The 26,904-nt window shown below is 44.2% G+C and overlaps 2 protein-coding genes across 3 annotated transcripts in view; one reads left to right on the forward strand and one right to left on the reverse strand.

Annotated features, from left to right (window-relative positions):
- Window positions 1-22,698, reverse strand: part of COL9A2 (collagen type IX alpha 2 chain) — a 49,885-nt gene extending 27,187 nt beyond the window's left edge. Inside the window, exons 1-13 of the mRNA XM_053398929.1 lie at window positions 22,473-22,698; window positions 18,996-19,070; window positions 15,915-15,950; window positions 15,263-15,325; window positions 12,468-12,521; window positions 12,006-12,041; window positions 10,911-10,934; window positions 9,362-9,415; window positions 7,041-7,094; window positions 6,643-6,690; window positions 5,398-5,454; window positions 2,941-2,994; window positions 420-473 (exon numbers count right to left, since the gene is read on the reverse strand). Of these exons, the coding sequence (XP_053254904.1) occupies window positions 420-473; window positions 2,941-2,994; window positions 5,398-5,454; window positions 6,643-6,690; window positions 7,041-7,094; window positions 9,362-9,415; window positions 10,911-10,934; window positions 12,006-12,041; window positions 12,468-12,521; window positions 15,263-15,325; window positions 15,915-15,950; window positions 18,996-19,070; window positions 22,473-22,544 (681 nt within the window). The 5' untranslated portion in view covers window positions 22,545-22,698. The remainder of the gene's footprint in view (window positions 1-419; window positions 474-2,940; window positions 2,995-5,397; window positions 5,455-6,642; window positions 6,691-7,040; window positions 7,095-9,361; window positions 9,416-10,910; window positions 10,935-12,005; window positions 12,042-12,467; window positions 12,522-15,262; window positions 15,326-15,914; window positions 15,951-18,995; window positions 19,071-22,472) is intronic.
- A 3,142-nt stretch (window positions 22,699-25,840) lies between these two features.
- SMAP2 (small ArfGAP2) overlaps window positions 25,841-26,904 on the forward strand; it is a 30,105-nt gene continuing 29,041 nt past the window's right edge. Inside the window, exon 1 of one of the 2 annotated variants that reach the window (XM_053398930.1) lies at window positions 25,841-26,300. The gene's annotated coding sequence lies outside the window, so the exon portion shown is untranslated. The remainder of the gene's footprint in view (window positions 26,301-26,904) is intronic. The other variant, XM_053398931.1, reaches the window with a different exon arrangement.

Below are 26,904 nucleotides of genomic sequence, written 5' to 3' on the forward strand. Positions count from 1 at the left end.
GCAATTAGCAAGTAGAGAAACTAAAAATAGAAACCATTAACCTAATACTACGTAAAAATGAAGGTTATATTAATTAACCTCATAAACTGTATGGAAGTCTCAATATTATCTAATACAGGGGTATAAACAATAGCATATCTGGTCCCCTGTGGTAAGGAATGAACATCTCTCTAGGTGACCAGTTAAGGTTGTATGTGAACAGATACACTAGTAAACCCTTTCGTGGTCTTATCTGCACAACCGAACATGCAGGAATAAAAGAAGAAATCCGTATTTCTAGAAAAAAGTGTCCATATTAAGACAGTTAATATAATTACACTGACCTGGTGGAAAGACAAAATACAACATATAAATTATGTCCCCACAGGTCTAAGATGAAAACAAGAACATTAAGAAAGAGAAATAAATAAATACGTTACGGGAGGGCCAGGAATGCCTTGTTCTCCAGAGAGGCCCACATCACCCTTCGGACCCTGAGGAAATGAAATTAAATAAATAAATAAATAAATAAATAACAGGAAGATGTCAGAGCTACAAGTGAAACAAAAATGCAAAAACCAGCTTTGAAATGTGGACTTTAAGCTGTAAATTTGATTCTATGGTGGAATGGAAAATAATTTAGGAAATCTACATTCAATTCTATGCTGTCAAGGTGTATTAGGTCTTCCCTCATCACCCTACACGTCTTTTTCCTTGCCTTTGGTATTGCCATGCTATTTTCATGTCTTCCCTTGCTTCTTTCTGCCTTAAAAAAAAATCTTCATCCCACAACTTCTTTTTATCTGCTTCTCTCTTTTCCAACACCTAACACTGAAACTGTTTCCATTGGGTTGCCATATGTCCTCTTTTTCCAGGACACATCCTCTTTTTCATGGGTAGAGTCATCATAGCGATTCAAAAGTAAAAGCAGAAGTCGGTAAATATGTCTTCTTTTTTGCTCTTCAAAATATGGCAACCCTGTTGCTAGTCCAAAGAGGGAAAAAATCCTGCTATTTTGCAGGTGGGATTCAATCTTATAAAATTTTAAAATAATAAAGGAAGCAGATTTGGTGTTCATGTTGTTGTTTAGTCGTTTAGTCGTGTCTGACTCTTCGTGACCCCATGGACCAGAGCACGCCAGGCACTTCTGTCTTCCACTGCCTCCCGCAGTTTAGTCAGACTCATGTTTGTAGCTTCGAGAACACTGTCCAACCATCTCGTCCTCTGTCGTCCCCTTCTCCTTGTGCCTTCCATCTTTCCCAACATCAGGGTCTTTTCCAGGGAGTCTTCTCTTCTCATGAGGTGGCCAAAGTACTGGAGCCTCAGCTTCACAATCTGTCCTTCCAGTGAGCACTCAGGGCTAATTTCCTTAAGAATGGATGTGTTTGATCTTCTTACAGTCCATGGGACTCTCAAGAGTCTCCTCCAGCACCATAATTCAAAAGCATCAATTCTTCGGCGATCAGCCTTCTTTATGGTCCAGCTCTCACTTCCATATATCACTACTGGGAAAACCATGGCTTTAACTATATGGACCTTTGTTGGCAAGGTGATGTCTCTACTTTTTAAGATGCTGTCTAGGTTTGCCATCGCCTTTCTCCCAAGGAGCAGGCGTCTTTTAATTTCATGACTGCTGTCACCATCTGCAGTGATCATGGAGCCCAGGAAAGTAAAATCTCTCACTGCCTCCATTTCTTCCCCTTCTATTTGCCAGGAGGTGATGGGACCAGTGGCCATGATCTTCGTTTTTTTGATGTTGAGCTTCAGACCATATTTTGCACTCTCCTCTTTCACCTTCATTAAAAGGTTCTTTAATTCCTCCTCACTTTCTGCCATCAAGGTTGTGTCATCTGCATATCTGAGGTTGTTGATATTTCTTCCGGCGATCTTAATTCCGGTTTGGGATTCATCCAGCCCAGCCTTTCACATGATGAATTCTGCATATAAGTTAAATAAGCAGGGAGACAATATACAGCCTTGTCGTACTCCTTTCCCAATTTTGAACCAGTCAGTTGTTCCATATCCAGTTCTAACTGTAGCTTCTTGTCCCACATAGAGATTTCTCAGGAGACAGATGAGGTGATCAGGCACTCCCATTTCTTTAAGAACTTGCCATAGTTTGCTGTGGTCGACACAGTCAAAGGCTTTTGCATAGTCAATGAAGCAGAAGTAGATGTCTTTCTGGAACTCTCTAGCTTTCTCCATAATCCAGTGCATGTTTGCAATTTGGTCTCTGGTTCCTCTGCCCCTTCAAAATCCAGCTTGCACTTCTTTGGGATTGGGATGTTCATGTACTTCCATAAAAAAACCCCGCCCAGCTTCTGGGAGTTCTCGGTCCACATACTGCTTAAGCCTGCCTTGTAGAATTTTAAGCATAACTTTGCTAGCGTGTGAAATGAGTGTGATTGTGCGGTAGTTGGAGCATTCTTTGGCACTGCCCTTCTTTGGGATTGGGTGTTCATGTACTTCCATAAAAAAACCCGCCCAGCTGTTTCGCAGTAAGGTAAGTGACAGGAAATCAAATGGGGGGATAACCATCACTTGACACAATGTAGTATAACTTCCACACACACTTTGTGAAAACAAATCAGGGTGGATGTTCAATAAAAAGGTTGCCTGGGAGATCCCTGAGACCATGCCAACAACACTCTAGATATGAAGATCTCAGAACCTGGGGCTGGTTCACACATGATGTGGGGTTTTTTAATGTTTAAAGGATCTACACATGGGGGGGAATGGGGTAGATGGGAACAGCCTTAAATTTGCAAATGTGTGTAACATACACATAAACTTCATGGGGAGCCCAGATTAGATGGAGGTTCCAGCTGAACATAATTCCAGTTGCCAGGCTGGGTTTGCTGTTGTGTAATGTGTGAAAAGCACTTCAGTTGCCCAGGCTGTACCCTTCTCCTTAAAATCAACTACAGGTACTGTGAACAGATAGACCAAGTATGTACTCACTGGTCTGCCCTGTCTGCCAGGCTCTCCCAGAGCTCCAGGACGGCCTTTGTGTCCCTATAGAGAAAGAGAGCCAACATTTTAAAAGCTGCCTGAGTCTCACATAGAATGAATACTTTCCTACTCTATAATCAAACAGCATGCCACCTCTCCAACCAATTACGATGCGATTCGCTAGTGGTTGTTACATGGGGTTTGACCACACAAATGCACACACGCGCACAGACAGAGACTGAGACGAGAGAGAGTTCTCAGGCATACCAATAAGAAGTCCAAGCATATCCCAAACACATCTTCACAACTCCAAGCACAAGGACAGAAAGAAAGAAAGAAAGAAAGAAAGAAAGAAAGAAAGACCAGCCACAATGGCTAGAAAAATTGTTTTGAAATTTCAAAAAGATTTATCTCAGATAAAGACAATGGCATACCAGGATTGTTTTATTTAAAGAAGCAACAGACTCACAGAGCGGGAAAAGGTACAGCAGATGCCACTATAGGGGAATCTTGGCCCTCTATTTAGTGTTGGACTACAGTTCCCATCATCCTTGACCACTAGCCATGCTGGCTTGGGCTGATGGAAACTGGAGCCCAACAGCATCTGGAGGGCAACAGGTTCCTTATCCCTACATGAGAAGATAAATTACAGCATCACAGCTACAGCAGTGCCTAGCAGCCACCTCTAGAGGACCATATCCATCATGTTGCTTAGCAACCACAATGGACAGGTGCTCCATAGACTGTGTTCCCTTAGCAACCATCGTTATAAGCAGAGACGGAGAGAGAGCCACCATGTTTTTGTGGCCTAGTAACCACCACAGAAAAAGGATGGAGTACTGCCATTTCTGTGTGGGCCTAGCTCACCATTTGAGAAAGAGAATGGGCAAACAGTGCTTGTTTGCCTATTATTTCAGCCTTTGCCAACCTGGTGCCATCCAGTCTGATGACTGGGCATGCTGGTAGAGACTGATGGGAGTTGTAATCCAACAACATCTGAAGGACAACAGGCTGGTGAAGGCTGTATTATTTAATAAGGTTTGAGCAGAGAGGTAGCTACTTATGTTAGTCTCTTGAAGCAAAAGCAACCGTTTTCTAGTACCTTAAAATCTGACAAATTTGTTATGGCAAAATGCTTCCATGGCCCAGAATCTACTCCAACAGAAACATTTGATGATTATACTCTAGTTCCACAAAAGCTTATGCCACCATAAATCTGCTCTAGTCTTTTGAGGTCCTACAAGACTCTTTGCTGTTTTCATTAATACAAGTTTTGTAGCCCACCCTTCCTCAAGAGTTATTGTTGCCTCACAACAACCCTGTGTAGCAGATTGTCCTGAGAAACAGCAGCTTGCTGGCTTCAGTGAACCGTATGTGACTGAGCAGGGATTTGAACTGGTGTTTCCCACATCCCAATCCAACCCTCTGCAAAGCAAAGTCACTTAAATAACACAGACGGAGTCCAAAGAGGGGGGGAAATCCTGCTAATACTTTACAGAGGAAATTGAACAAGAACAGTATAATTTGAGAAGAAACAGAGAGGTTTTCTCTTCCTCACTTCAGGCCTTGGGTGTATGAAGTGTTAGGGGAGGGGTACTACCTCTGATGGGGGATATGTTGTGCTCCTTCTGGGGTAGTTTGTCCCCTTTTGGTCCCCACCCTGCACTCAGCTCTCTTTTGTGGCTCCTAGAAATTGTCAGCATGCGACAGTGGCCACACCTCGGGAAATGGCTTCGAGACCAATAGTGGGTTCAATGGTCAACAAGGCAGTTTCTGCACATGCTGTAGAGCGAAGTGAGGGGCAGATAGGGCTTGTCTACCTGGGAAGGAAAACTCTGATCCCAAACCTCCTACACAAATTCAGAGTGGAGTCCCTAAGATATTTGGATGGCATCTTGTACACCTCCTTCTGGCAACTCCTGCTGCCAAGCTGGTGTCAAACATATTGCCAGGATTTTGGTATTTCTGTTAGTGACAATGACAGTAGAAAGTGATAGCTAATTCAGGTTCATTCACCTCAGCATTCAAGGGTATGTGGATTGATTAGCTATCTAAGAGCAGCTGTCCAAGATTCCCCAACTCCTTGAGGTTACCAGAAGAAGAAGAAGAAGAAGAAGAAGAAGAAGAAGAAGAAGAAGAGGAGGAGGAGGAGGAGGAGGAGGAGGAGGAGGAGAAGGAGGAGGAGTTTGGATTTGATATCCCTCTTTATCACTACCCAAAGGAGTCTCAAAGCGGCTAACATTCTCCTTTCCCTTCCTCCCCCACAACAAACACTCTGTGAGGTGTGTGGGGCTGAGAGACTTCAGAGAAGTGTGACTAGCCCAAGGTCACTCAGCAGCTGCATGTGGAGGAGTGGAGACGCGAACCCGGTTCCCCAGATTACGAGACTACCGCTCTTAACCACTACACCACACTGGCTCTCTACCATAACCACTATCAACCCCAAAACAACATGTAATGCTTTACCTTCAAGCCCTGTAATCCCTGAGGGCCTTTGGGTCCAGCTGGGCAGTTGGTTGGACACTATGTGGGGAGAAAAGGGAGGGAAGAGGAGATTAGAGGTCTGTCTCAACTGAGAAGGAATTTAGCAGCTAGGGATAAACACAAGCTAGTCCTCCTAAAGCCCACATTACCTGGTCTTTCACAAGATCTCCAGGTAGTATCCTCCTCCAGGAACCTTACAGTGATAAACTAATAGGTTTATACATGGCCTTATTTTTTGTGAGGGGCAAAGAGGAGGAGAACATCAGGACAAGCAAAGAGAGATGATGAGGAATCCTCCTGTTTTCACAGTGACGAACCAGATGAGCACAGCATACTCTGCCCACTTGCAATTCCCAATAACTGGTATTCAGAGGTATTACTGCCTCTGACGGTGGACGTAGAACATAGCCATCATACTTAGTACACTATCCTCCTGCATTTGTCTAGTCTTCTTCTAAAGTTGGTGGCCATCAATATACAACTTGTGGAAGCAACCCTCTTAGTTTAACTATGCACAGTGTGAATATTTACTTTTGCAGAGGTGCAACGAGGGTGAGAAAGAAGTTCCCTTCCCTCTGCTCTGAAAACCCATATCAAGGATGGAGAAGCTGTGGTTCTCCAGATGCTGATGGACTACAACTCCCAGCATCTGTGCCCACTGGCCAGACTGGCTGGAGAAGACAGGAACTGGAGTCCAACAAGAACAGCTGGAGAGCCACAGGTTAGCCACGCTTGCTTTATGGTGATGGCCACTGGGCTGAAAAAGCAGAAAGCACAAATTCATGGTGAATAGGCCTATCAGCAGACATGATAGCTACATGAAGTTTCTGTATGCTATGAGTACCATACCCTGCTTATAAGCTTTCCAGAAGCATGTGTCTGGCAGCCACTGTTGGAAACAAGGTGCAGGCACTAAATCCTTTAGAGTGATTCAGCAGGGCCCTTATGTCCTTAACATGCATCTGCATTCAGTGCACCATGCATACCAAGCATCATGGATTCTGATTAGTTATGGCTGTGCACACTGCCATCCTTAAAGGAATGACAAAACAGGAACCGCCAAGCTCTGAAAACATCTAATGAATCTGTGCCAACAAAGGAATCCAAGCCAAAATCCCAAATGCACTTCCTATCTTTTGCCTTCTACTTTTCAAACATCGTGTACAAGATGGGTGGCTTTCTTCTTTTTTTTAATGGAACACGGTATGTAAATGCAACCCTCCTTACCAAGAAATCTGCACTGCCTTCAACTCCTTGGATGCGCCCAACGGGGCCCTGCAGAAGAAAATAAAAACAATCAAGTATCCAAAAAGGCAATATGTATATCAGCCTGAGAAAGGGAGAGGCGGACTGTCCCCTCTCATTTTTTAACCAGAAGAAAAGATTTAAGATTCAACCAATAGAGGTCACAACCTGGAACAGATCAAAAAATAAATGTGCATGGTCAACTTGCACAGGGAAAGGTGCTTCCCACAGCCCACAGTAGTTACTCATTTTTTAAAATAAAGTATCACACTTGCATGGCATCATGGGCATTGTAGTCTGTCAGCCAGGGCTGCTTCCAACCTTGTGTTTCCCCCTCCAATTCTATGGAAATTACCCCAAGTAATAGCAATAAAACTTACAGGTTTCCCAGGAGGCCCTGGAGGCCCTTGTGGCCCTTCTGGTCCACGTACCCCCTGAAAAAGAGACATGAAAGTCAAGAGACTAGCAGCCTAACATATGAAAAAACATCCAGAATGTTCCCCATTAATACTGTCACAGTCCCTACGCAGGGAAGTTACTAAATGTTGTTTTTTAACATGAGTCACTGACAGCCACCAGTAGAAGACATGAAGGTCCAAATACCCAAAGGTGCTGATGGGCAGGCAAGAGTACAGTGACTGCCAGTAAGGTGGCATCAATATCAGGGTGAAGATAACGACTGTGACAGAAGTCGCTGGGAGGATGAGTTAACCGAGGAAGGAAAAGAACAGAGGCTGTCTTTGGTGAATAATGGCTTAGCAGATGATGGGAACACACGACCTGGCTTGAACACAGGAAGCTGCCTCATTCATAGCAAGCCAGGCATTGGTCCATCTAGCTTACTGTTGTCAACAGTGACTAGTAAACAGCACTCCAGAGTCTCAGCCTTTCCAAGCTCCAGCTGAAGGTGCCGCTAGGGATTGAATCAGGGACCTCATGAGTGCAAAGCAGTTGCTCTTCCACTGATCTGCAGCCCTTGGAAAGACTGTTTGGCCACTTGGAATAAAGGGGAATTTGAGAATGAACATACAGCGATAAGGACAGGGAGGAAAGTTCTTAGGCCAGGTTTACGTTTATGCCGCAGTTCTGCAGAGTGGCACAGAGGAAGAGCAAAACATCATGAGGAAGTTGAATACATGTTTCATTCTAAAAAGTATGTTTCTTATGCTTACTAAGGCATATTGGAAAGTGTGCATGGGAAACCCATTTAGAGTGTGTTTGAACGGAAAGGGATTTCTGAATTAGGTGGAAGGGAACATTTTTCTCGCCCCTGCTGCCTTCATGCCTAACAGAAAAAGCATACATTTTGCAGAATACTACAAAACAACAACATGCAGAATACATGTGCCACATAGTTTATGCAAATATATTTTTGCATAATTTATGAAAGTTGTAGCTTACAGCACATATTGATACAGAATTTGGCAGAGAAGTTCAATTATTATAGCATACACAGTCCTAGTGATACAGAAGAGGATGAGAGAATGGAAGCAATTGGGAAGAGATGTAGCTGTTTTCATTTTATGCTGACATATTTGTTTCTACTTCTGGATCTTTTGTCCTTTCCCCTCTCCTTAGCACATGAGCCCCTCGGCTACAGGGGGACCCACCCACCTGTTTATGTTTAGATTTGCATATTGTTGCAGCCTTGCTGATTCCCACCCCAACCTGAGTTGTTTGTGCAGCATGGTCTATCCATTTGAATACGCAAATATAAATCACAGAAGCTCTGGATGCCAATGAACATTGGGTCTAAGGCAGGCTTCCTCAAACTCAGCCCTCCAGATGTTTTTTGGCCTACAACTCCCATGATCCCTAGCTAGCAGGACCAGTGGTCAGGGATGATGGGAATTGTAGTCTCACAAACACCTGGAGGGCTGAGTTTGAGGAAGCTTAGTCTAAGGCCTGGCTACGTGCTACAGTCAATACATGAAAAATATCTATGCTCTGACAATTCAGAATTCGAAAAAATCATTAGTAGAAAAGCAGAGAAAGCTGGAGACAATCACAGTGCCCCTAGATGCCTTTCTCCATCTCAGGGTCACCTTCTCCCTCCTTTAGGGGCAAATTTTCATTAAGAGTTAGGAGGGGGGAGATGAGTATGAGTGAGGCAGTTGAGGTAAATAACAGGTATATGGAGGGAGGCAACACGAGAACAGGCCTTTTCAGCAGTGGCTCCCCATTTGTGAAATGCTCTCCCCAGGGAACCTCCCCTGAGGCCATCATTACATATCTTAAGCCGGCAGGCAAAAGCATTCATTTTTCTCCAAGCCTTTGGCTCTTAATTAACTGTAACCACCTTGACTGGGTGGGATGTTTTAATCCTGCCTTTAAAAAACAGGACTGTCTTTTAGATTTGTCATTGTTTTATTTTATGCTAGTGTGAGTTTGTTTATTGTTGTAAGTCGCTTTGAGTTACTTTTGTTTTGAAAATGACTAATGTTTAACTTAAGTAGTAGTAGTAGTAGTAGTAGTAGTAGTAATGTGCTGTACTATTAAGATATGGCCCTCCGGCTTCAGCTTTCCCTGTGCTTGCCTGTAATCCCCTTCAGTTTTCTCTGCACATCTTAATTTTCAACAGGTAAAGCCTATCTGCTTTTGACAACTGTAGCAGCATGTAGCCAGGCTCTTATTGCAGAGCAGGCCCAGGAAAGCCAACAAACCCCAGGTAGTATTCACCCATCTTAGCTGGATCCCTTACCTTGGGTCCCAGAGCTCCAATTTCTCCAGGGAGTCCAACCTGGCCTGGGGAGCCCTTAAGAGAAAGAAACAGAGAGGGGAGAAAATGCTCTCTTTTAGTCATATGATGGGAACAGCCCTTTGTTCATCTGTTCAGGTTCTGTTGGACGTCTGCGGTGGCAAAGTGTTTGCTAGGCTAACAAGCAAGAAGGAGAGATGAGCAGGCACTCTCCGCCTTACAGCAAACAATTCCATCTATGTCTGCTGAAAACACAGCGCCTCATTCTCCCGCTTAAGTGACACTTTAGTGAACATACGTGCCCTATGGCAGCACAAGTATGTGCACATGTAACAGCTGAGAGAGCTCATCTGGAGGCGCTTCTGAGTTTGCATTTTCTAATTCTGGCCACTGACCAAGCAAGGAAAAAAATCTGTTTAATCCAGCAAAAGTCTGGATAGTTATCAACAGATAAGGCTGGTTTATTTTACGCTGAGTCAGATCGATCTAAATTCTAGCCCAATACTCTGGCAGCAGGTCAGGTAGGGAGGGGTCATTTTCCCATCACCTGCTAGAGGATTATTTTAACTGAAAATGCCGGAAACTGAACTTCAGACATTCTGCATACAAAGCAGGTGCTCTGCTACTAAGCAAAATTCCCACTCACCCACCCCTTGCTGTCAGTCAGCGTCTGGTGCATGCAGAGAAGCAGTGGGCAACCCCTGCCTCATGTGCCAAATTAGGCCTGCAGGGCTTTCATGGGGCTATTTCCCCCCAAGCCACATCCCCTTGTCCCACATCTGTCATCATATATGTCAGTTATGGGGCAGGTAAAGATGTGGCATTGACCACAAATAATGAACCACAGATATTCCTGCAAATTTATTATTCAATTTTTGTGATATACAAATGACGTTAGAAGACTTGGTCTATTTATTTGTTTCATTTGTTATTCCTATAATCTTTGTTTCTATGGCTATATATATATGGATATATATATATGGATATATATATATATATATATATATATATATATATATGGATATATATAGGATGTGGCTGCAAAGGAACAACTGGGAGCCTTGAAATGGGCTCCTGGTTGCTCCTTGACAGTCAGTGCTCCCAAGTGGAGTCATACTCTGCTGAGAGGTGCTGAATTCAAGCCCTTCTCAGATCAGCAGGGATCTTCGTTTCATGATGCCATGATGACACCAAGTGATTGGCATGTGGGCATCTCTACCTACCCACCAAAGTAGCTCACGGGAGTGAGGGAACCCAGGATTTGGCCCACTGGCTGGAAAAACTCCACCACCACCCCGCCCCGGTACATCTTGGCTCAAGATCCCTCTTCCAAATGGCTGAACTAATAAAGTGATTATTTTTTTAATAAAAAATTGCCAAACCAGTGGCACATCACTGCTCACAATGCTGTGACAGCGCAAGACCCTTTGTGTTGGGTCATTGCCCCTTCCTCCAAGCCAAGCTCTGAGCGCACACTCCTGTAAGCACCCCTCACAAATCCAGCACACTGCCTCCCGTCAGCCAAACCCAAGCTCACATGAACAGCACTTACAGGAGATCCTTTCAGCCCAGGCCCCTGAAATGAGAAGACAGCCACAGTAAACAATCATACTGCATTGAAGAAACCAGCTAAAAAACATGAAGGCTGCAGCTGAGGCATCTCCCAGAGGCAGAGGAGCTGTCTCGTTTTCCCAATCTGATTGCGTCATATTAATTAACTGCATTTCTGAGTCACCTGCCGCATAACCAGGGTTCTCTTTGGGTGATAGACAGTTTAGGCAAATAATAACAGTTATAAACAAAAAACCAGCAAACAGATCTACTATAGCAACTGAGCGTGCAGCACTCAAATCCATCAAAACCACAATGCAGAGGCTTAAAACAACTTACAGCGTAAAACACACCCTCCAGTGAAAGAGTCCACCACCTTCTGTCCACTCTACTTATGAGTAGAGATGGATGATTAGGACTGAACTGTTATCCATGCTTAGAGTAGCTCTACTTAAATCAATGGGACATTAATAAACAAATGACTTCGTTATTAGTATGTTTGCCTTCTATCTCTCCTCTACAGGGCTTAAGGTTTCATACATAGCTCCCCCACCCCCACTCCCCATTTTATCCTCATGACAACCCTGCAAGGTAGGTTTGGCTAAGAGATGGTAATTGGCCCAAAGTAGCCCATGTTGGCTACACCTGCCCTAAACTATAGCTTAGAGCTATAGGAATGAGCCTTGATAAGCCTGAGGCTCATATGCTCCCTCCTCTGGCTGCAAAGAAGAGATCGGAAGCACTTGCTTCCACTTTTAAACTAATGAGAGCTCCCCTCTGTGTCTGAACCTGGGGGGTCTCTGGCTAGTTTAAACTACGGATTGTTAACAAGCCAGCACCATAAAGGACAGCTTGATTTTGGCTTGTTTCAACAAACCACAGTTTCCCCAAGTCCAAAGATAACAAGCAACTGTGGTTAGTTTAAAAGTGAATGCTATATAACTCCTCCTTACTGCCGCACTAGAGGAGATATGGGGAGTATGCAAGCCCACTCTCATCACACTCAACTATAATCCAACACGTTGGTGTGACTGTGTACACTGGACTGTGTACACTGTACACTGACAAATACAGCCAATAAAGAATAAACACTTACCGGAAGCCCTGGAGGTCCTGGAAGTCCAGTCTGGCCCTGAGTGAATGCAAGAGGGAAGAGATATTTGGTATAGCAGGATCCACACAAGTGGAATATGACTTAAGCTGCAGATCTACTTCATGGGACAGATCCAGATATGAGCTCCAAGGACCCAGCCCTACCAGATAAGATTGAACCTCTTGTGTTTGCAGGTGCAGTCTGGACAGTATTGTTGTCTGAATTCACCTAAGCCCTCTGTTACCTTGCACAGGCCAATTACATCCCCTGTTTCCCCCTGCTGTAGTTGCTGGGGGATGTATACAGTGCATACATGCATCCAAAACCACTTTGAATCATTTTGTCCCCCAATGGTCCTCATTTGGAGGACTTCAGCCCCCCACTACAGCATCTGCAATGCACAGCTGTCTCAGTCTTAAAAGAACCACTCCATCTCCGCGAGTCACACAGAAAACAGTCACTCACTTTGGGGCCAGGTCGCCCAAAAGGTCCTGGTTCCCCTTTTGCTCCCGTTAGGCCCTGTAAAAAATGGTAAGAGAATTACAGGATCAGCTTGCGGGACATTAACTGGCATCTGCAATAAAATAGGTAAAAACACCAGGGCTGGAAAAGAAATGGGTAAAACAGCGAATTCAAACCAAAAATCTTTGCCACAACTGCAGAGCATCCAGAAATAGAAACTGCAGGTGTAAAATAAAGTTTTTGTGGAAATGCAGGCATGTGCGTATAACTTTCACTGCTAAATCAAGGAATAAGCTAGTCATCTAAACCAGCATTTCGCAAAAAGACCTCAAATGTGCATTCGCTTACCAAGATTCCTAAATTACCTATTTCTGCTATTAATCCCAGTGATCACAGGCACAGCCAGGTTGGGGGGGGGCAGACTAGATGCCTCCCCCACCCGCTTTGACCTTTCCATTCTTACCTTAAATATATGAGGTGACCAAGGGTAAAACTAGCAAAAATAAATCAATCTTATAATAATAAGTGCTGGAGATGTAAGGAACAGATAGGAACATACTACCATATGTGGTGGTCCTGTCCAGAGATACAAAGATTTTGGAATATGATTTATGAAGAGATAAAGAGATCGATAAAAACTACATTTAGAAAGAAACTGGAAGAATTTTTATTAGGAATTGTATCAAATAATATTCCCAAAAACAAATTCAGGTTATTTATGTATGCGACGTCAGCAGCAAGGGTTATAGTGGCTAAACACTGGAAAGATACAAATACACCCACTAAAGATGAATGGGTTGTTAAATTGTGTGAGTACTTGGAGCTCGCGAAGATTACAGATGCAATAGGAGATAAACCTAAAAAGATGGTGAAAGAAGAATGGGAATGTTTAAATAATTATTTGAGGGGCAAGGGTTCATCAGTAAAGACCTGGTTATGTTTAGAATGATACCGCATAGGGAAATGTTCCCTGATACCAAGATAAGGGAATGCAGATAGAGGGAATTGATAAGAATAATGATCTGTTGTGACCTTGACGGAAGAGTACAATAGACGAGCCTTCTTGTGTTTTGGCTCGTTTTTCTATTTTCTTTTTTCTCTTTTCTTCTTCTTCCCTCCCCCCCCCCTAAATAATGGCTCATGTTTTGTACCATGCATTTTGATATTTTTTGTAGTTTTGTATCCCTTTTTATTATTATTATTATTGAGGATTTCTTTTTATTATTATTATTGAGGATTTCTTTTTTGTAATTTTGGTTGTTTATATTTACCTGTATTTGTTTAAAGCAAAATAAAAAACTTTTAAAAAAAAGAAAAAAGAAAAGAAGAAGGGTCATACATAAGCACCCATTCCCTCTACCCAGCACTTCCTACTGGACGGGTTTCCGAGTAGTAGAATATGAAGCAGCAGCACTGAAGCTGAGGACTATTATAAGAAGGTGGGCACGCAGATAACTACAGTTGTACCTTGGTTTTCTAACAGCTTAGTTCTCGAACGTTTTGGCTTCCGAACGCTGCAAACCCAGAGCAAACTATTTTTGGAAGCCAAATGTCCGACAGGGCTTCTGATTGGCTGCAGGAGCTTCCTGCAGCCAATCAGAAGCCGCGTTTTGGTTTCCGAACGATTTGGAAGTCGAACAGATTCCACTTGACTTCCAAGGCACGACTGTATTTTTATAAGAGATGGAGTCCCTTTATTATGTATTGGTGTCACAAAATACAGGAAAATGCTAAACCACAGCTTCAGATTCTGGGAATACTATCAAATGTTATGTACTTCTATTTATATGTGTTCTCTCTCCATCTCTTGTACTTTCTCCCCATTTATTTCCTCTATCTATCTATTTCTTTTGTACCTGTATTTATAGTTTATAGCTTTTGAAAATAAAGCTTATTTCTTAAAAAAAGAAAAAAATTGCTGTGAATAAATAAAAAGGTGGGAGTGATTGTGTGTGATGTGGGGGTACCGTTTTTACAAAAAAAAAAAAAAAAAGATAGCACAAGTTGCAGTCCTTCTGGCTTCAGCCCCCACATCTCTAGCTAGCAGTTCAATCTCTGAGCAGGAGGCGGCTGCATCTCCTTGACAGTGCATCTGCCTCTAACAGCACATGCAGGAACACGACAGCACCAAGCAGAGCAAGCAGTTTGCCATTTCACCTGCTGCTGCAGCCCCTGACATGTTATCAACAGCTCAAGATGTAACTGAGGACAATAGTGTTTTTCTAGGATATCTTTAACCAAAACAACACGCCCTCTTTGCTTTTTAAATCAGCACAGGGCAGGAGATTGCAAAGTAAACAAATAGAGCAGGGAATGCTCAACCTCGTGCAGGCAGGATGGGGCTCAGGCAGTGGGGGCAGGAGTCTTACAAATACAGAAGATTTCCCGTTTTAATATGTCTAATGGAAGTAGGGGGGACAAATAAACAAATATAAAGCATGAGTTGCTAAAGTATCCTGCTACCCTACCATGGACAGGCTGAAAATGGATAGTCAAACCTCGGATCCTGAATACCTCCGTTTTGGAACGTATTGGCTCCTGAATGGCGAAAACCCGGAAGTAAATGCTCTGGTTTTCGAACATTTTTCGGAAGCTGAACATCCAACGCAGCTTCTGCTTGGTTGCAGGAAGCTTCCTGCAACCAATCGGAAGCCACATCTCAGTTGTGGAACATTTCAGAAGCCAACCGGGCTTCTGGAACAGTTTACGTTCGACAACCAAAGTTTGACTGTACTAGCAAAGCATGCAAATCACACCGGATTTGGAGTGAGCAAAGGAGGACAACCATTTGTACTCACATCAATCCCAGGTTTCCCCGGAGGGCCATCTGGACCTGGAAGGCCGGGTTCTCCCTTGGCCCCCTGTCACACAAAAACATTTGAGGAATTGAAAGTGTTCTTAGGGAGAGAAGAAAGTGAAAGCATCACAGCTGCACACTGCCTCTCTGGGGGATGTTCGCAGGGCCGGCCCAAAGGCTCTGTCCAACACTGCAAGCTCAGTTCCACTTGTGCAATGAAACTCCCTCTTCCCTCTCCACATGCCCCCCAGATGTGCTCTGGAGGGTCCCCCACCCCCTGGAGCAGACTGGTGGGTTCTTGTTTTTTAGTGCAAAGCAATTTGATTTCCCACACGATCACAACCACAGCTTTACAGTGGTAAGGTCTGATACTACTTACAAACAATGCATATTAAACTGAAGGCCATCTTTGCTTTCCAACAGTTACAAAAGAGGTCTTAAGCCTCCCACAACAGCAGCTTCTCATAAGCATCGTATTTAGGGCTCTGCATTCTAGACCTAATTCTGACAGTTCAATACAACTAAAAGCTGGGAGACAGGTACTGTATGTTACCTGAAAGTGATTGCAGATTTTTATTAATACTAATGTCCACACTATAAACAAATTATAGGCCCAAGGTACCCCTCCTGACATTGCTTGCTTAGATACTCACAGGGCTCCCTGCTGCTCCTGGTGGGCCTTTATCGCCCTAGAGAAAAACGGGGAGAAATGGTTAATAGCATGTTCCTCTTGAAATGATCGCTGTCAAAGCAACTGGAAATGCAAAGTCACCAATACGCAGTTCTGGGGGATATAATGAGCACATCTGCCCCCTGGTCCTGAAAGATATGCACAGGCTGTCTCCTTGGAACCAATTCAAGGTGTTAGTTTTGATGTATAAAGACCCAACAACCTTAGGATCTGGTTACTTGAAAGAACATCTCTCCTCATATTGTCCTGTCTGGGCTCTGAGATTCAGCAGGGGTGGCACTCTAAGCAATGCCAAGATCAGCTGATCAGTGACCACCCCACAAAGCCTTCTCAACAATGGCACCCCCAGCTGCAGCACATCCTCCTTCCATCAATCTGACTGGCATCAGCTGAAGACAGTCCTCTTTCTGCAGGTCTTTGAAATACGGTTCTTTTGCCTGGCACACCCAGGTAGAAGGTGGAAGGCTTGATACCCCAGTTGGGTGAGAGCAGTTTTAAGAAATATTTTTATTAAGAAGACTGTGTATGCAGCTTGCAAGCATCAGCCCGGCAGGAGCCAGCTGCAGATTACTACACAGACTCTCAAGAGGGAGGGTGTCTGAGATTTCTGTCTTAATTTCTAAGCAGTGATATATTTGCTCATTTGTTAGACTTTCAGTTTTTAATTTAATGGCATGCTCTCAGCGGCTGTGGTTATGGCTTAATTTGTCAGGCTCAATGGCATCACTGGAGGCTACCCCCTGTGACATCACCGCCCCGTGATGTCACTGGGGATGACCCCAGGTCTCAGGTTTGGAGCCTTAAATCTGAGGTGCTCCTGACCTGGCAAACTTATTCTGAACATGTCATATAATGCAGATGGATGTGCTGGTATGCCATAATTCAGGGGTCAGCAAGGTTTTTGTGGCTTGGGCTGGTTCACGGTCCCACAGACGCAGTGGTGGGCCAGAGTATGCACACACGCATGCACAAACACTATTTCCGGTGCTCCTTCTGGTGCGGAGGAGGTGTGCGCAGCTTCCCATTGGCTGCAGAAGCTTCCGGCAGCCAATGGGAAAGCCAGCTAGTGTCACGGAAGGCGGTCCCCACTCTGCTCCATGCCAGTTTAGCCAACCGAGTGGGTGACGGGAGTCCATGAGACGGTTAAATGACCCCCATGAGCCACTTGTGGACCATGGGCCTTAGGCTGCCGACCCCTGCCTTAATTGCATTTTAAATTTACAGTTGTATTTTAAACAACATTTTTTAAAAAATGCCTTTTATATTGTTGTAACCTGCTCTGAGATTTGCTTTTGAAGAGAAGTGGGGGATAAATCTCATAAATAAAACAAATGTTTTCAGGTTTTCTTTTCTTTCTTTCTTTCCTTCTTTCTTTCTTTTTTTCTTTTTCTTAGTAATACAAAATATATGTCTCACCCATTACAGAGTGGCATGGGTCCACTATAAAGAAGACACATCAACAGGAGGAAAGGTTTAAAAACAGCAATTATTTGTAATGCTGTCAGTAGGGGCCAGACCTGCTCCTGGATATTAACAATAAGTCACAGAATCATATCAAGTGAAAATAAACTTATCACTGGAGAGACATGGAGGGAAGTAGATACAGTGGTACCTCGGGTTACAAACACCTCAGGTTACAAACACTTCAGGTTACAGACTCTGCTAACCCAGAAGCAGTACCTTGTTTGGGGACTACAACTCCCATCATCCCTAACTAACAGGACCAGTGTTCAGGGATGATGGGAACTGTAGTCTCAAAACATCTGGAGGGCCGAGTTTGCCTATGCCTGGTGTGGGGTATTGCATTATTAGAAAAATTGGCACACAAACTGAGAGTATGTAGAGGCCAATGCAAAAGTGTTAAGCTTTGTTTTCTTTTAAAATAAAGTGTCTAGTCCATATGATTGCTGGGGAAACGTGCCACACTGCTTGCTGTGGGCTGCGGGGCCTGGTACATCTCAGAAGCCAGAATGGTTATGAGTTATGGTCACCTGTACAGACTCTAAAATTAAGAGATAAAAATTAGAGATGGGTCCATGAGAAGGGAAGAACCACAAACAGCCATCATGGTAGGGAGTCAAAAATTGCATCCAAGGCACTAAGACTCCAGAACTGCATACTGGAAGTCCTCTCTGCAATTTCACCCCCTCCAAGCTTTTCGTCTGCAGCCATAAGGACTAGAAACCTGCACTTGGAAATCAAAGGTGCCCGTATTACCAATTGGCAATCCAGATATCCTGTTCTGAGTTTGCACTGCAATCCCAGAATCACATAAGCGTGCTAAGGGTTACAAGCAAGGGGGTGGAAGACTTGGATTAGGCCCCACCCCATAGGATCATGGCGTCATAGAACAGATCCACATCATCAACATCCACCCCAGTTTACACTTTTCCATCCCTTCCATCCCACCACATCCATCTCCCCTCAGCCAACTCCTTTAGGCAGCTTCTAAATAACAACAGGAGCCCAACACCCCCCTCCCAAGAAAAGGCAATGCTGATACATAAAGCCAATGAATGAACACTCCCACTCTAGTCATAGCTCTCCTCAGCATTCCAGGGAATGTTTTTTAAAGATAAGTCCACGTATGGTAATAGGGTGTTATTGCAGGAAGAGAATACAGTGGTACCTCGAGTTAAGAACTTAATTCGTTCCGGAGGTCCGTTCTTAAACTGAAACTGTTCTTAACCTGAGGTACCACTTAATCTAATGGGGCCTCCTGCTGCCGTCACGCCGTGATTTCTGTTCTCATCCTGAACAAAGTTCTTATCCCGAGGTACTATTTCTGGGTTAGCAGAAATAACCTGAAGCGTCTGTAACCTGAGGTACCACTGGGAGATGAATCAGATTCTGGTCTGTACTGTAAATCAGATTTGAGAAAGCAAAGCCCACTGGCTCCCTCTAGCCTTTTTGGATGGGCACTGCACCTGGGATCCTGTATACAATGCCTTCTTTTGTACCCAAACCATCTCTCTCCCCCCCCCCCAACACACACACACACACTATCCCTTCTGCTGCTCAGGTTCCTGTGCGGTGTGCTTACATCAATGCCGTCAGCGCCTGGCACTCCTGGCGGACCCGGGGGCCCTCGTGGTCCAGGTTCTCCTGGAGGACCTTGCTAAGGAGAGAAATCAAACAAGAAGCAAAGTTATTTTGGTGGAGAAAAAGGTCACCGAAAACCAAGAACCAACTAAGCTGGACGAGCTTGTCTCACAATCACATCACAACCCCAGAGAAACCAAAGACTGAAAGCCTCAACCTCTTCCCCGGAGAGCTGGGTTGCAAAACAGAGGTGTGGATAGGAGTCTGCCTGAAGTCTTGAGAAGGGCAGATTTCCAGCCCCCCCATGCCTGATCATATTGCAAAAAAGCAAAACAAAACAAAAAATCAGTTGAAAATAGGTGAAGCCAACCACTGAGAAGCAGGGTGACAATAAGGGATATGGTACAGATCATGATAGATCCGGGAGATTTGAGGTTAAAATCCTCAAGCAGGCAGGCAAATCACTGAGCAACCTTAGACTAAGCACCATCTATTGGTCTGAACTACTGTGCAGGGTTGTTGTAATGGTAAGATGCAAAAGGACAGCAACAGACAGGCAAAATTTTGTTTGGAAAAAGAAAAAGGTTTGGCTGCAGCTTTGAAGCCCTTTTGATCAACCAGGTAAAGGCAAATAGATCTTGTTTCCTCCTCCTTTTCCTCTCAGATCTCAGGGTGTCCTAGAACTGGACACAGGATCTTAAGACAGCATGGAATTTGGCCTCAGTGAAATTTCCCCTAAATATGAATCACTGGCTTCAGCTGCCTACTTGTCCAACACATACAGCTTCATAAACTGGACTGCGGCAATGCCCCCAGGCATCCAAATTTTGGACTGACATTTTTTAAATAATATCAACAAATTTTAAATGCTCTGTTCAAGTTTCTCTACAACTTGGCCTTTTGAATTTGTGGGAAGATCAGACAGCAACTCTCCAATCTAAGGAACTCCTTAGGAGGATGCTGGCCACAGCGAGAACATCTTTGGCCCCAAAACGGAAGACATTACTGGACTTAAGCTTCTCATTGTTGTAAAAGGATACGTGAACCCTGGCTACTGCAGATAAAATAACTCACAAATCACATGTTTCTAAGGGTAAGGAAGAACCAGAACATTTCTATGCCATTTGGTGGCACTGCATTTCTTGTGTGTCAAATCCTCTCCCCCACCACCAAACTACAAAATTTGGCTTTCATGATGTGTTTTGCTGCATTACAGGTTCTGTGCAATTTTAAACCTAGCTTGAACAAACATGCAGAAGTTGCACAGAACTCTGGTTGGATTCGGTACCTCAAATTCCTTTGAAATTCTAAAAACAATTTAGGGTGCTTCCAGAGCATTCATCCTGATTAGTTCGTGGGGAGGTTAGATGACATTGCACCAAGTGTTATCCCACATTTTCTAGTCCATTTCCCCATCACATTCTTTTATTGCAAAACACCCAATTTTCGGGCGAAGCAGGTTTGTTGCACAAGAGCACCAAATCGCCTTTAAATGCACAATCTGAATTTGCCAGCATATGAATGAATCACATTCTAACATGTTCAGTACATAATTTCTCTAAATAGATGGCTGCATACCTGAATACAGAGAGTAATAAGTCAGTCCAAGATTACTACTGTGTGTAAAACAAGGAGTTACTATGAAAGCACAGGTCCTTTGGTATATATTTATAGCTGTCAGGGGTTGGCCTGTGTTTTCCCCCAATGATGGCATGCTATAAATAATAGCAAGTAATAATAATAAGTAAGGCTGATTGAGTTTCAGTATGTGAAGTGCTTTCAACAATAAATGCTAAGGGAATGATAAATGCAAGCACTTTGCAGTTCCATTGATTTCAGTGGGGTTAAGCATATGCATAGTAAATACATTCCATTGAAATCAATGAGATTTCAAAGTGCTTACATTTTGCTCGATCAACCAGTATTCTTATTTAAGGGTTTGGATGGTAGATGATTAGACTGACATTGTTTGGAATAAAACAAAGCATTCCTGTCTGAAGTTTTACTAGGTGGTTGGTTAGTAAGAATCATCTTAAACGTTTCCATGTATGATTACAGCCAGTGCTTTTTTTCTTTAAAATTGTTTAGGGGTACTCTCATTTTGACTCAAGAAAATCACCATTTTACAGTTCAAATTGGGGGAAATAAATACAGTAAATGGACAAAAGTACAAAGATTCACAAAATGTTTAGGGGGTATGCGTCCCCCCAGAAAAAAAGCACTGAATACAGCAAATTGAATCCAGGCCACTGTGAGCCTTGGAACTACGTAAAACAAAGCAGTCCAGTCACATCCTAAAGCAATCTGAGGCCTCTGGCTTTATTTCCCGCACTTCTCTTTACTTTAAATGTGACATTGTAGGGTCTGGACTGATGCAAATAATATATGTACATGTTCCTAAATAAGGCATTGAACTTATAAAATACCAGCTTTGCAGTCACTGGGGATGGAAGCTTCCTGAAGGCATTCGCTGAATGAATAGCCCCCTTTGTCCCTCAAAAAGCGTGGCAAAAGTTTCTCTCCGTTAAGGTCCTGCGTTCTTTTCCAAACCAAAAAGAAGTTGTAGAAAGGACTGCGTGCATCTCTGACTGCATGTCACTGTCCCGAAGGTGACACCCAATATTCAGCAAATCAAGGGCTTCCCAACCACCACCACCAAATAACTCAAAGCATTATCTTCTGCTTCAAAAACTGTTTTTCTTTTTCTTTTCAGAATTAACCAGGGACTTGGATTTTTATTTTAAAACATCCCATTGCCATCATCAGATGACCAGCCAAATTTCTTCAGCTCCTTTTGTTTGTAGTCTGCAGAGAGTACCAGTTGCTGGACATATCCTGATCATCACTATCAAGATAATAATAACACATCTTTTGCCCCAAAAGACAGATCCACATAAGTACTTTTTAATTTGGTTCCCAAAGGCAAGATGTTTTTCCGCAGCTGCCCAGGGCCCTACAAAAGGCAACATTTCCTGCCTTAATACTTACTACCACCCTACTCAATATAATGGTATAATGCAAGATCCCTTTTAGACATCTGAAATCACTTTTGTTTTGCTTCTTACAACATTGCTTCCACAAATCTCTTCCACAGATCTCTTCCCCGTTCACTTCCAGGGAGTACAATTCCCCAGGAGTCTCAGTGCAGAAGCACAGGGAGACCCCTGAAAACAACAAAAAACAGTTTCGCCAGGAATAAAAGGAAAGCTCTTCTCTCCTCCCCTGACCCAGCCAAAGAAAAAGAAAAAAAAGAGAGCATGTTTTATAATCCCAACAATCAAGCTGTGCCAGTTCCCCTCATTATTTTAAGCTTGCAAGAAAAGATAGTGTGTTAAAACTAATTATTCAGACATTGTCCTCCAGCACTGGATCCCAAACTGCAATCAAGTTTTGTTGTTTTCTAGGCCCCCACCCCATCTGGCTCACCCCCCACACCTGGACATTTTCCAGTAGAATCATAGGTAAAAAGGAAACTTACGAATTGTGTCACAGAGAAAGAGATGGTTTGGAGGAGAAGGCAGAATTTGAGGCTACCCAAAAAACTAGCCATATCGAGGTCTTCAGGCTAGCTGGACGAAAAGTGGGGGCCCGCCAGCCCCTGAATGACTAAATCTTTAGATCCAACAGGAGCAGAGAGAAAGGCAGAAGGGAGGAGATGGTGGGTCATTAATATGTAGTATTTTGGTGAAAGGGGAGTTAATGACCTGACTGGGAACTCCCCTCCCAGCCCACTGACATATGAGACGAGAGGAGCTGGCCTCAAAGATGGAATTCATGGGCCAGGTGAAGGGAAATTACTGTAGGCATCCTGCCCTTTTGTCTCCTCTTGGACTGTGGGAAAGTATAAAACATTCATTATTCAGCCCTGTTTAGGGAATTTTTTAATGACTGGTGTTTTAATGTATTTTTAATCTTTTCTTGGAAGCTGCGAAGAGTGGCTGGGGATACTGAGCTAGATGGGCAGGGTATTATTATTATTATTATTATTATTATTATTATTATTATTCCTTAGCACAGAGGTGGGAAACCTGTGGCCTTCCAGGTATTGTTTGACTAAGACACTGAGGGCTTTTTTTAGGGAATCCCTGTTTAGGAAAGTTTTTAATGACTGATGTTTTAATGTATTTTTAATCTTTTGTTGGAAGCCGCCCAGAGTGGCTGGGGAAACTCAGCCAGATGGGTGGGGTAGAAATAATAAATTATTATTGTTGTTTTTTAAATAAATTTCCACTGGTGGGGAGGGGGGTGAACTCAAGATGGCACTTTAAAATCATGCAAAGGGGTATTTTTAATCTTTATTTTAAAGATCACTTAAATCTCTATTTAAATAAACAAGTACCACAAGGCATTCATTTTAAATAAATTAAATTGTAAATTACTGTGATTTAAATAAACTGAGCTTTTAAAACTCCACAACTCCAAAATAGTTTATTTTATTTTATTACAAAATCCCGCCGAACATAAACCTATGGAACAAGCTTTAGTAATCTCCCACCTCTGGTTGAAAGAAAGTAAAGTACAGCGGACTAGGCTGTACCAATCCCATTCAAAGCTATGTTTAGCTATTCATTAACTGCTTGTGTTGCCATACCTCTTCGCAGGTTGCCTGCTACAAGGTTATGCAGGGACACAATTCTTTCTGTTTGCACTGAGCGTGGAAAGGGAGCTGCAATTCCAAAAGGTTTTGCACCCGCCAGAAGATGTGGGCAGCAGCTGGTGAAGACATGCAGACATAGAACAGCCTATATCACTCCCTTGTGGGATGAGGGACACTGCAGAAATTATTTGCCACTTGTCAGGTGCTTCCTTCCTTAGGGCTTATCCCCACTTCTGCTTGTCCCATGCTTTCAAAGTTTTTCATTTGCCCTGCTGCCTTCCCCAGAAAAACCCGCTATTTACCGCTCAAGCCTAACAAATGTCAATTGGGTTTTCAGTAGACTGAAGGTTGTTCTGATTCAGCAATAAACAGGATTTTCCTGGGGAAAGTGGTGGGGCAAATGAAAGCTCTCTAATCCATGCCTAGAAAACATGGAACAAACAGAAGTGTGGGTGAGCCCTCGGAGGGGGGCGGGAATTCCCCTTCCCCAGCTTATTCACTCCTATCTCTTTTTTTTCTCTAGAAGGTGAAGGCGATATTATAGGAACTGGACTAGGAGCTGGGAGACCAGGATTAAATTTACCACAAAACTAATGGTGAGACCTTGGGCCAATCACTCTCTCAGCTTAACCAGAGTTGCTGTGGGGAAATGGAAGACCATGAGTGCCACGTGAACTCCTTGGAGAAAACCAATGGTGGCGGGGGTTTTTAATGTAATAGAGAAGATCTCCATCTTGTCTGCCCCTGTCCCTGAAGTGGAGCAAGGTTTGAAATACAACAAAAACGAAGCAAGCTTGGTGTTGAAGCCATAAATCCTGCCTGAGTGTCCGTCTTAAGATGGACAATGGGAACTGCTAGGTCCATATTTTTATTGCTGCAAACTACCTTGATATTTTTGTTTATGCTAGAGATATATAAATATTTTTAATAAACAAATAGCTAAATAATATGATGAGAATGCAAACCCTTGGAAAATGGTGTTTGAAAAAGTTTCTGCTTTTGTGTGAGAGGTGATACTGCCTGGTCTGAGGCTAGCTTTAGAATGTAGTTCTTATGGAGAAACTGAAACACAGTATTTCAGAATAGCAAGACCAAAGATGATTTTGAAACTGTGTGGTAGCTGTTTATTCAAAACACTGGAAAGGTCAATATACCCTCACCACCTGTGGCTCACTATGGGCCAATCTGTTAAGATGGAGAGTTAAAGACACTTAACTGATATAATCAACACTGTGGCAGCTGGGGCTAATGGGAGTAGTCCAAAACATCTGGAGAAACCTCAGTTGGGGAAGGCAGGTCTAAAGCGTCTCCTGCATGGCTATACACATTCAACAGCCTTCCCTACCACCAAGCACTTGTGACACTGCCTCTGTGTTACTCACTTTTCCTATAGTGTCATTTCTTAATTAATCCAATTAGCACCTCAAATTGAGACTTCTGGGATCTGAAAGCTCAGTGCACACACGCGCACACACAAAAACATTGTGTAGGTTTTTAGTCCTGGAGGGCAGAAGTATTATAGTTTGGAGTATAAAAAGCTAAGGATGAGGAAGAAATTCAATTCAATTCAGTTTGTACTTGGAGGTCCATATTCCTAATTTGCACTTCCCAAAACAATATGCGCTTTGAAATTCCCACCTCGCCAACTTTGGCAGTGAAGTTTTCCAACCAAATAACGTTTACAGAAATGTACGTATGCCTTCTGCAGTGTGCAGTCTGCAACATCTGCAGTATGCAGCCTACACTGACAGGCAGCAGCTCTCCAGGGCTTCAGCAGGGCTCCCTCCCAGCCCTGACTGGAGATGCTGGGAATTGAGCTTTGGGCATCTGACAGGCAAAGCAGCCCCCTTCCTCCGAAATTCCCCTCCCCTCCATGGATCAACACAGCAGCTTCCACTTCTCCTGAAACAAAAACCACTTTCCTCTTCCCCCGCCCCCAACCCATTTATCCCCCCACCCCGCCGCCGCCCTCATTCATTCACTCTCCCGTTCATTCATTCTTGCCTCACCCTTTCCCCCCACCGACTTCGCTCCGCCCCTCCGATTTGATTGGCTCTCCGTTCGACGCACGCGCCTCTGCAATCCGCTCGTCGAATAAACCGAGGTTGACGGGTTTAAAGTATATACAAAAAAACCCCTCAGAAAAGCCATGGGCGGGGCTTATATCACAGCCCCGCCCACCTCTCCCGGAAGCGTCTAGCGGCGCTATGTGTGTGCGTGTGCGCGCGCGCGCCTTGCGCTGCCAGGAGGCTGCGCCGTCAGTCGCTGCCTGGAGACGCGCGCGCGCGCGCACGTCTTTTTCCTCTTCCCCCCTTCCTTCCTCTTTTTTCTTTCTTTCTTCCTCCCTTCCCTTCCCTGCCCGCCTCTCTCCGTACCTTGACAACGTCCTCCTTCGCCACCGGTGGCTGGGGGTCTTTCGGCCTCCCCCTGCTTCCCCTTGAGGGGCCAGAAGGGCTTTGTGTGGGAGGGGAGAGCTGCGGCTGAGGGGCTTTTTGTATTATTATTGGGGTTTTTTTTGGGGGGGTGACCTTTGCTGGAGTTTTAGGCGCGGTTTTAAAGTGGCCACAGGCATCGCCTGTCCCCTCCCCCCCTCCCACGAAGGTGGCGGTGGGAGGCGCCGGAGTCCCTCAGGAAAAACCCCTCTTGAGTCGCCCAGGGTCGAAGGTACACCTGAGTGCCGGCACTGCATGTATATCTGAGGAAAGAGAGGTATTTATTTGCCAGGTGCTTGGCAGGTCCTGTAGGGCCCCTTCTGTCGTGCCTGCCGGTGAAGGGGGAAGAAGAGGTGTGCTTGGGACATGCTCCTCAGCTACTTTCAGGGGTGACCCTTCGCTGGTCTAGGTTTGCGGAGGTAGCAAGGGCATTCAGACGTCAGGGGTACTAGGTGCCTTTGGGGAGGCTGAGTTGTGGAGCCTTGGTTTCCAGAGAACTTGCCAGGGTAGGGAAACCTAGGGGACTGTCAATTGAGGTGGTGGTGGTTGGGGGAGGAGGAACTGGCAGCTGCAGCTTATTTAGTTTTGGGGTTGGGTTTTGCTTCATATGTGGAAAGGGGAGAGCCTGACCTGGCCTGTGCTTTCGGTTCGGGAAGTGCTAGAGGGATGCTGTGACCGGAGGGAGGCCGCAGAGAGGCTTTATTACGGAGCGTAATCCTTTGTAGCATGTTAGCGTGCTTCTGGGATATTATTTCAATGGGAAGGTCTGTGGAGGGGTTAAAAACTGTGTGACAGTCAGTTGGGGAGGAGTGCTCGGCTCAGCACTGCAGAAGGCCTTTTTGGCAAAGAGCAAGAGGGGAAGTTGCATTGTTGGGAGCTGA

The sequence above is a fragment of the Podarcis raffonei genome, chromosome 8 (assembly GCF_027172205.1).
Source record: "Podarcis raffonei isolate rPodRaf1 chromosome 8, rPodRaf1.pri, whole genome shotgun sequence".
NCBI lineage: Eukaryota > Metazoa > Chordata > Lepidosauria > Squamata > Lacertidae > Podarcis > Podarcis raffonei.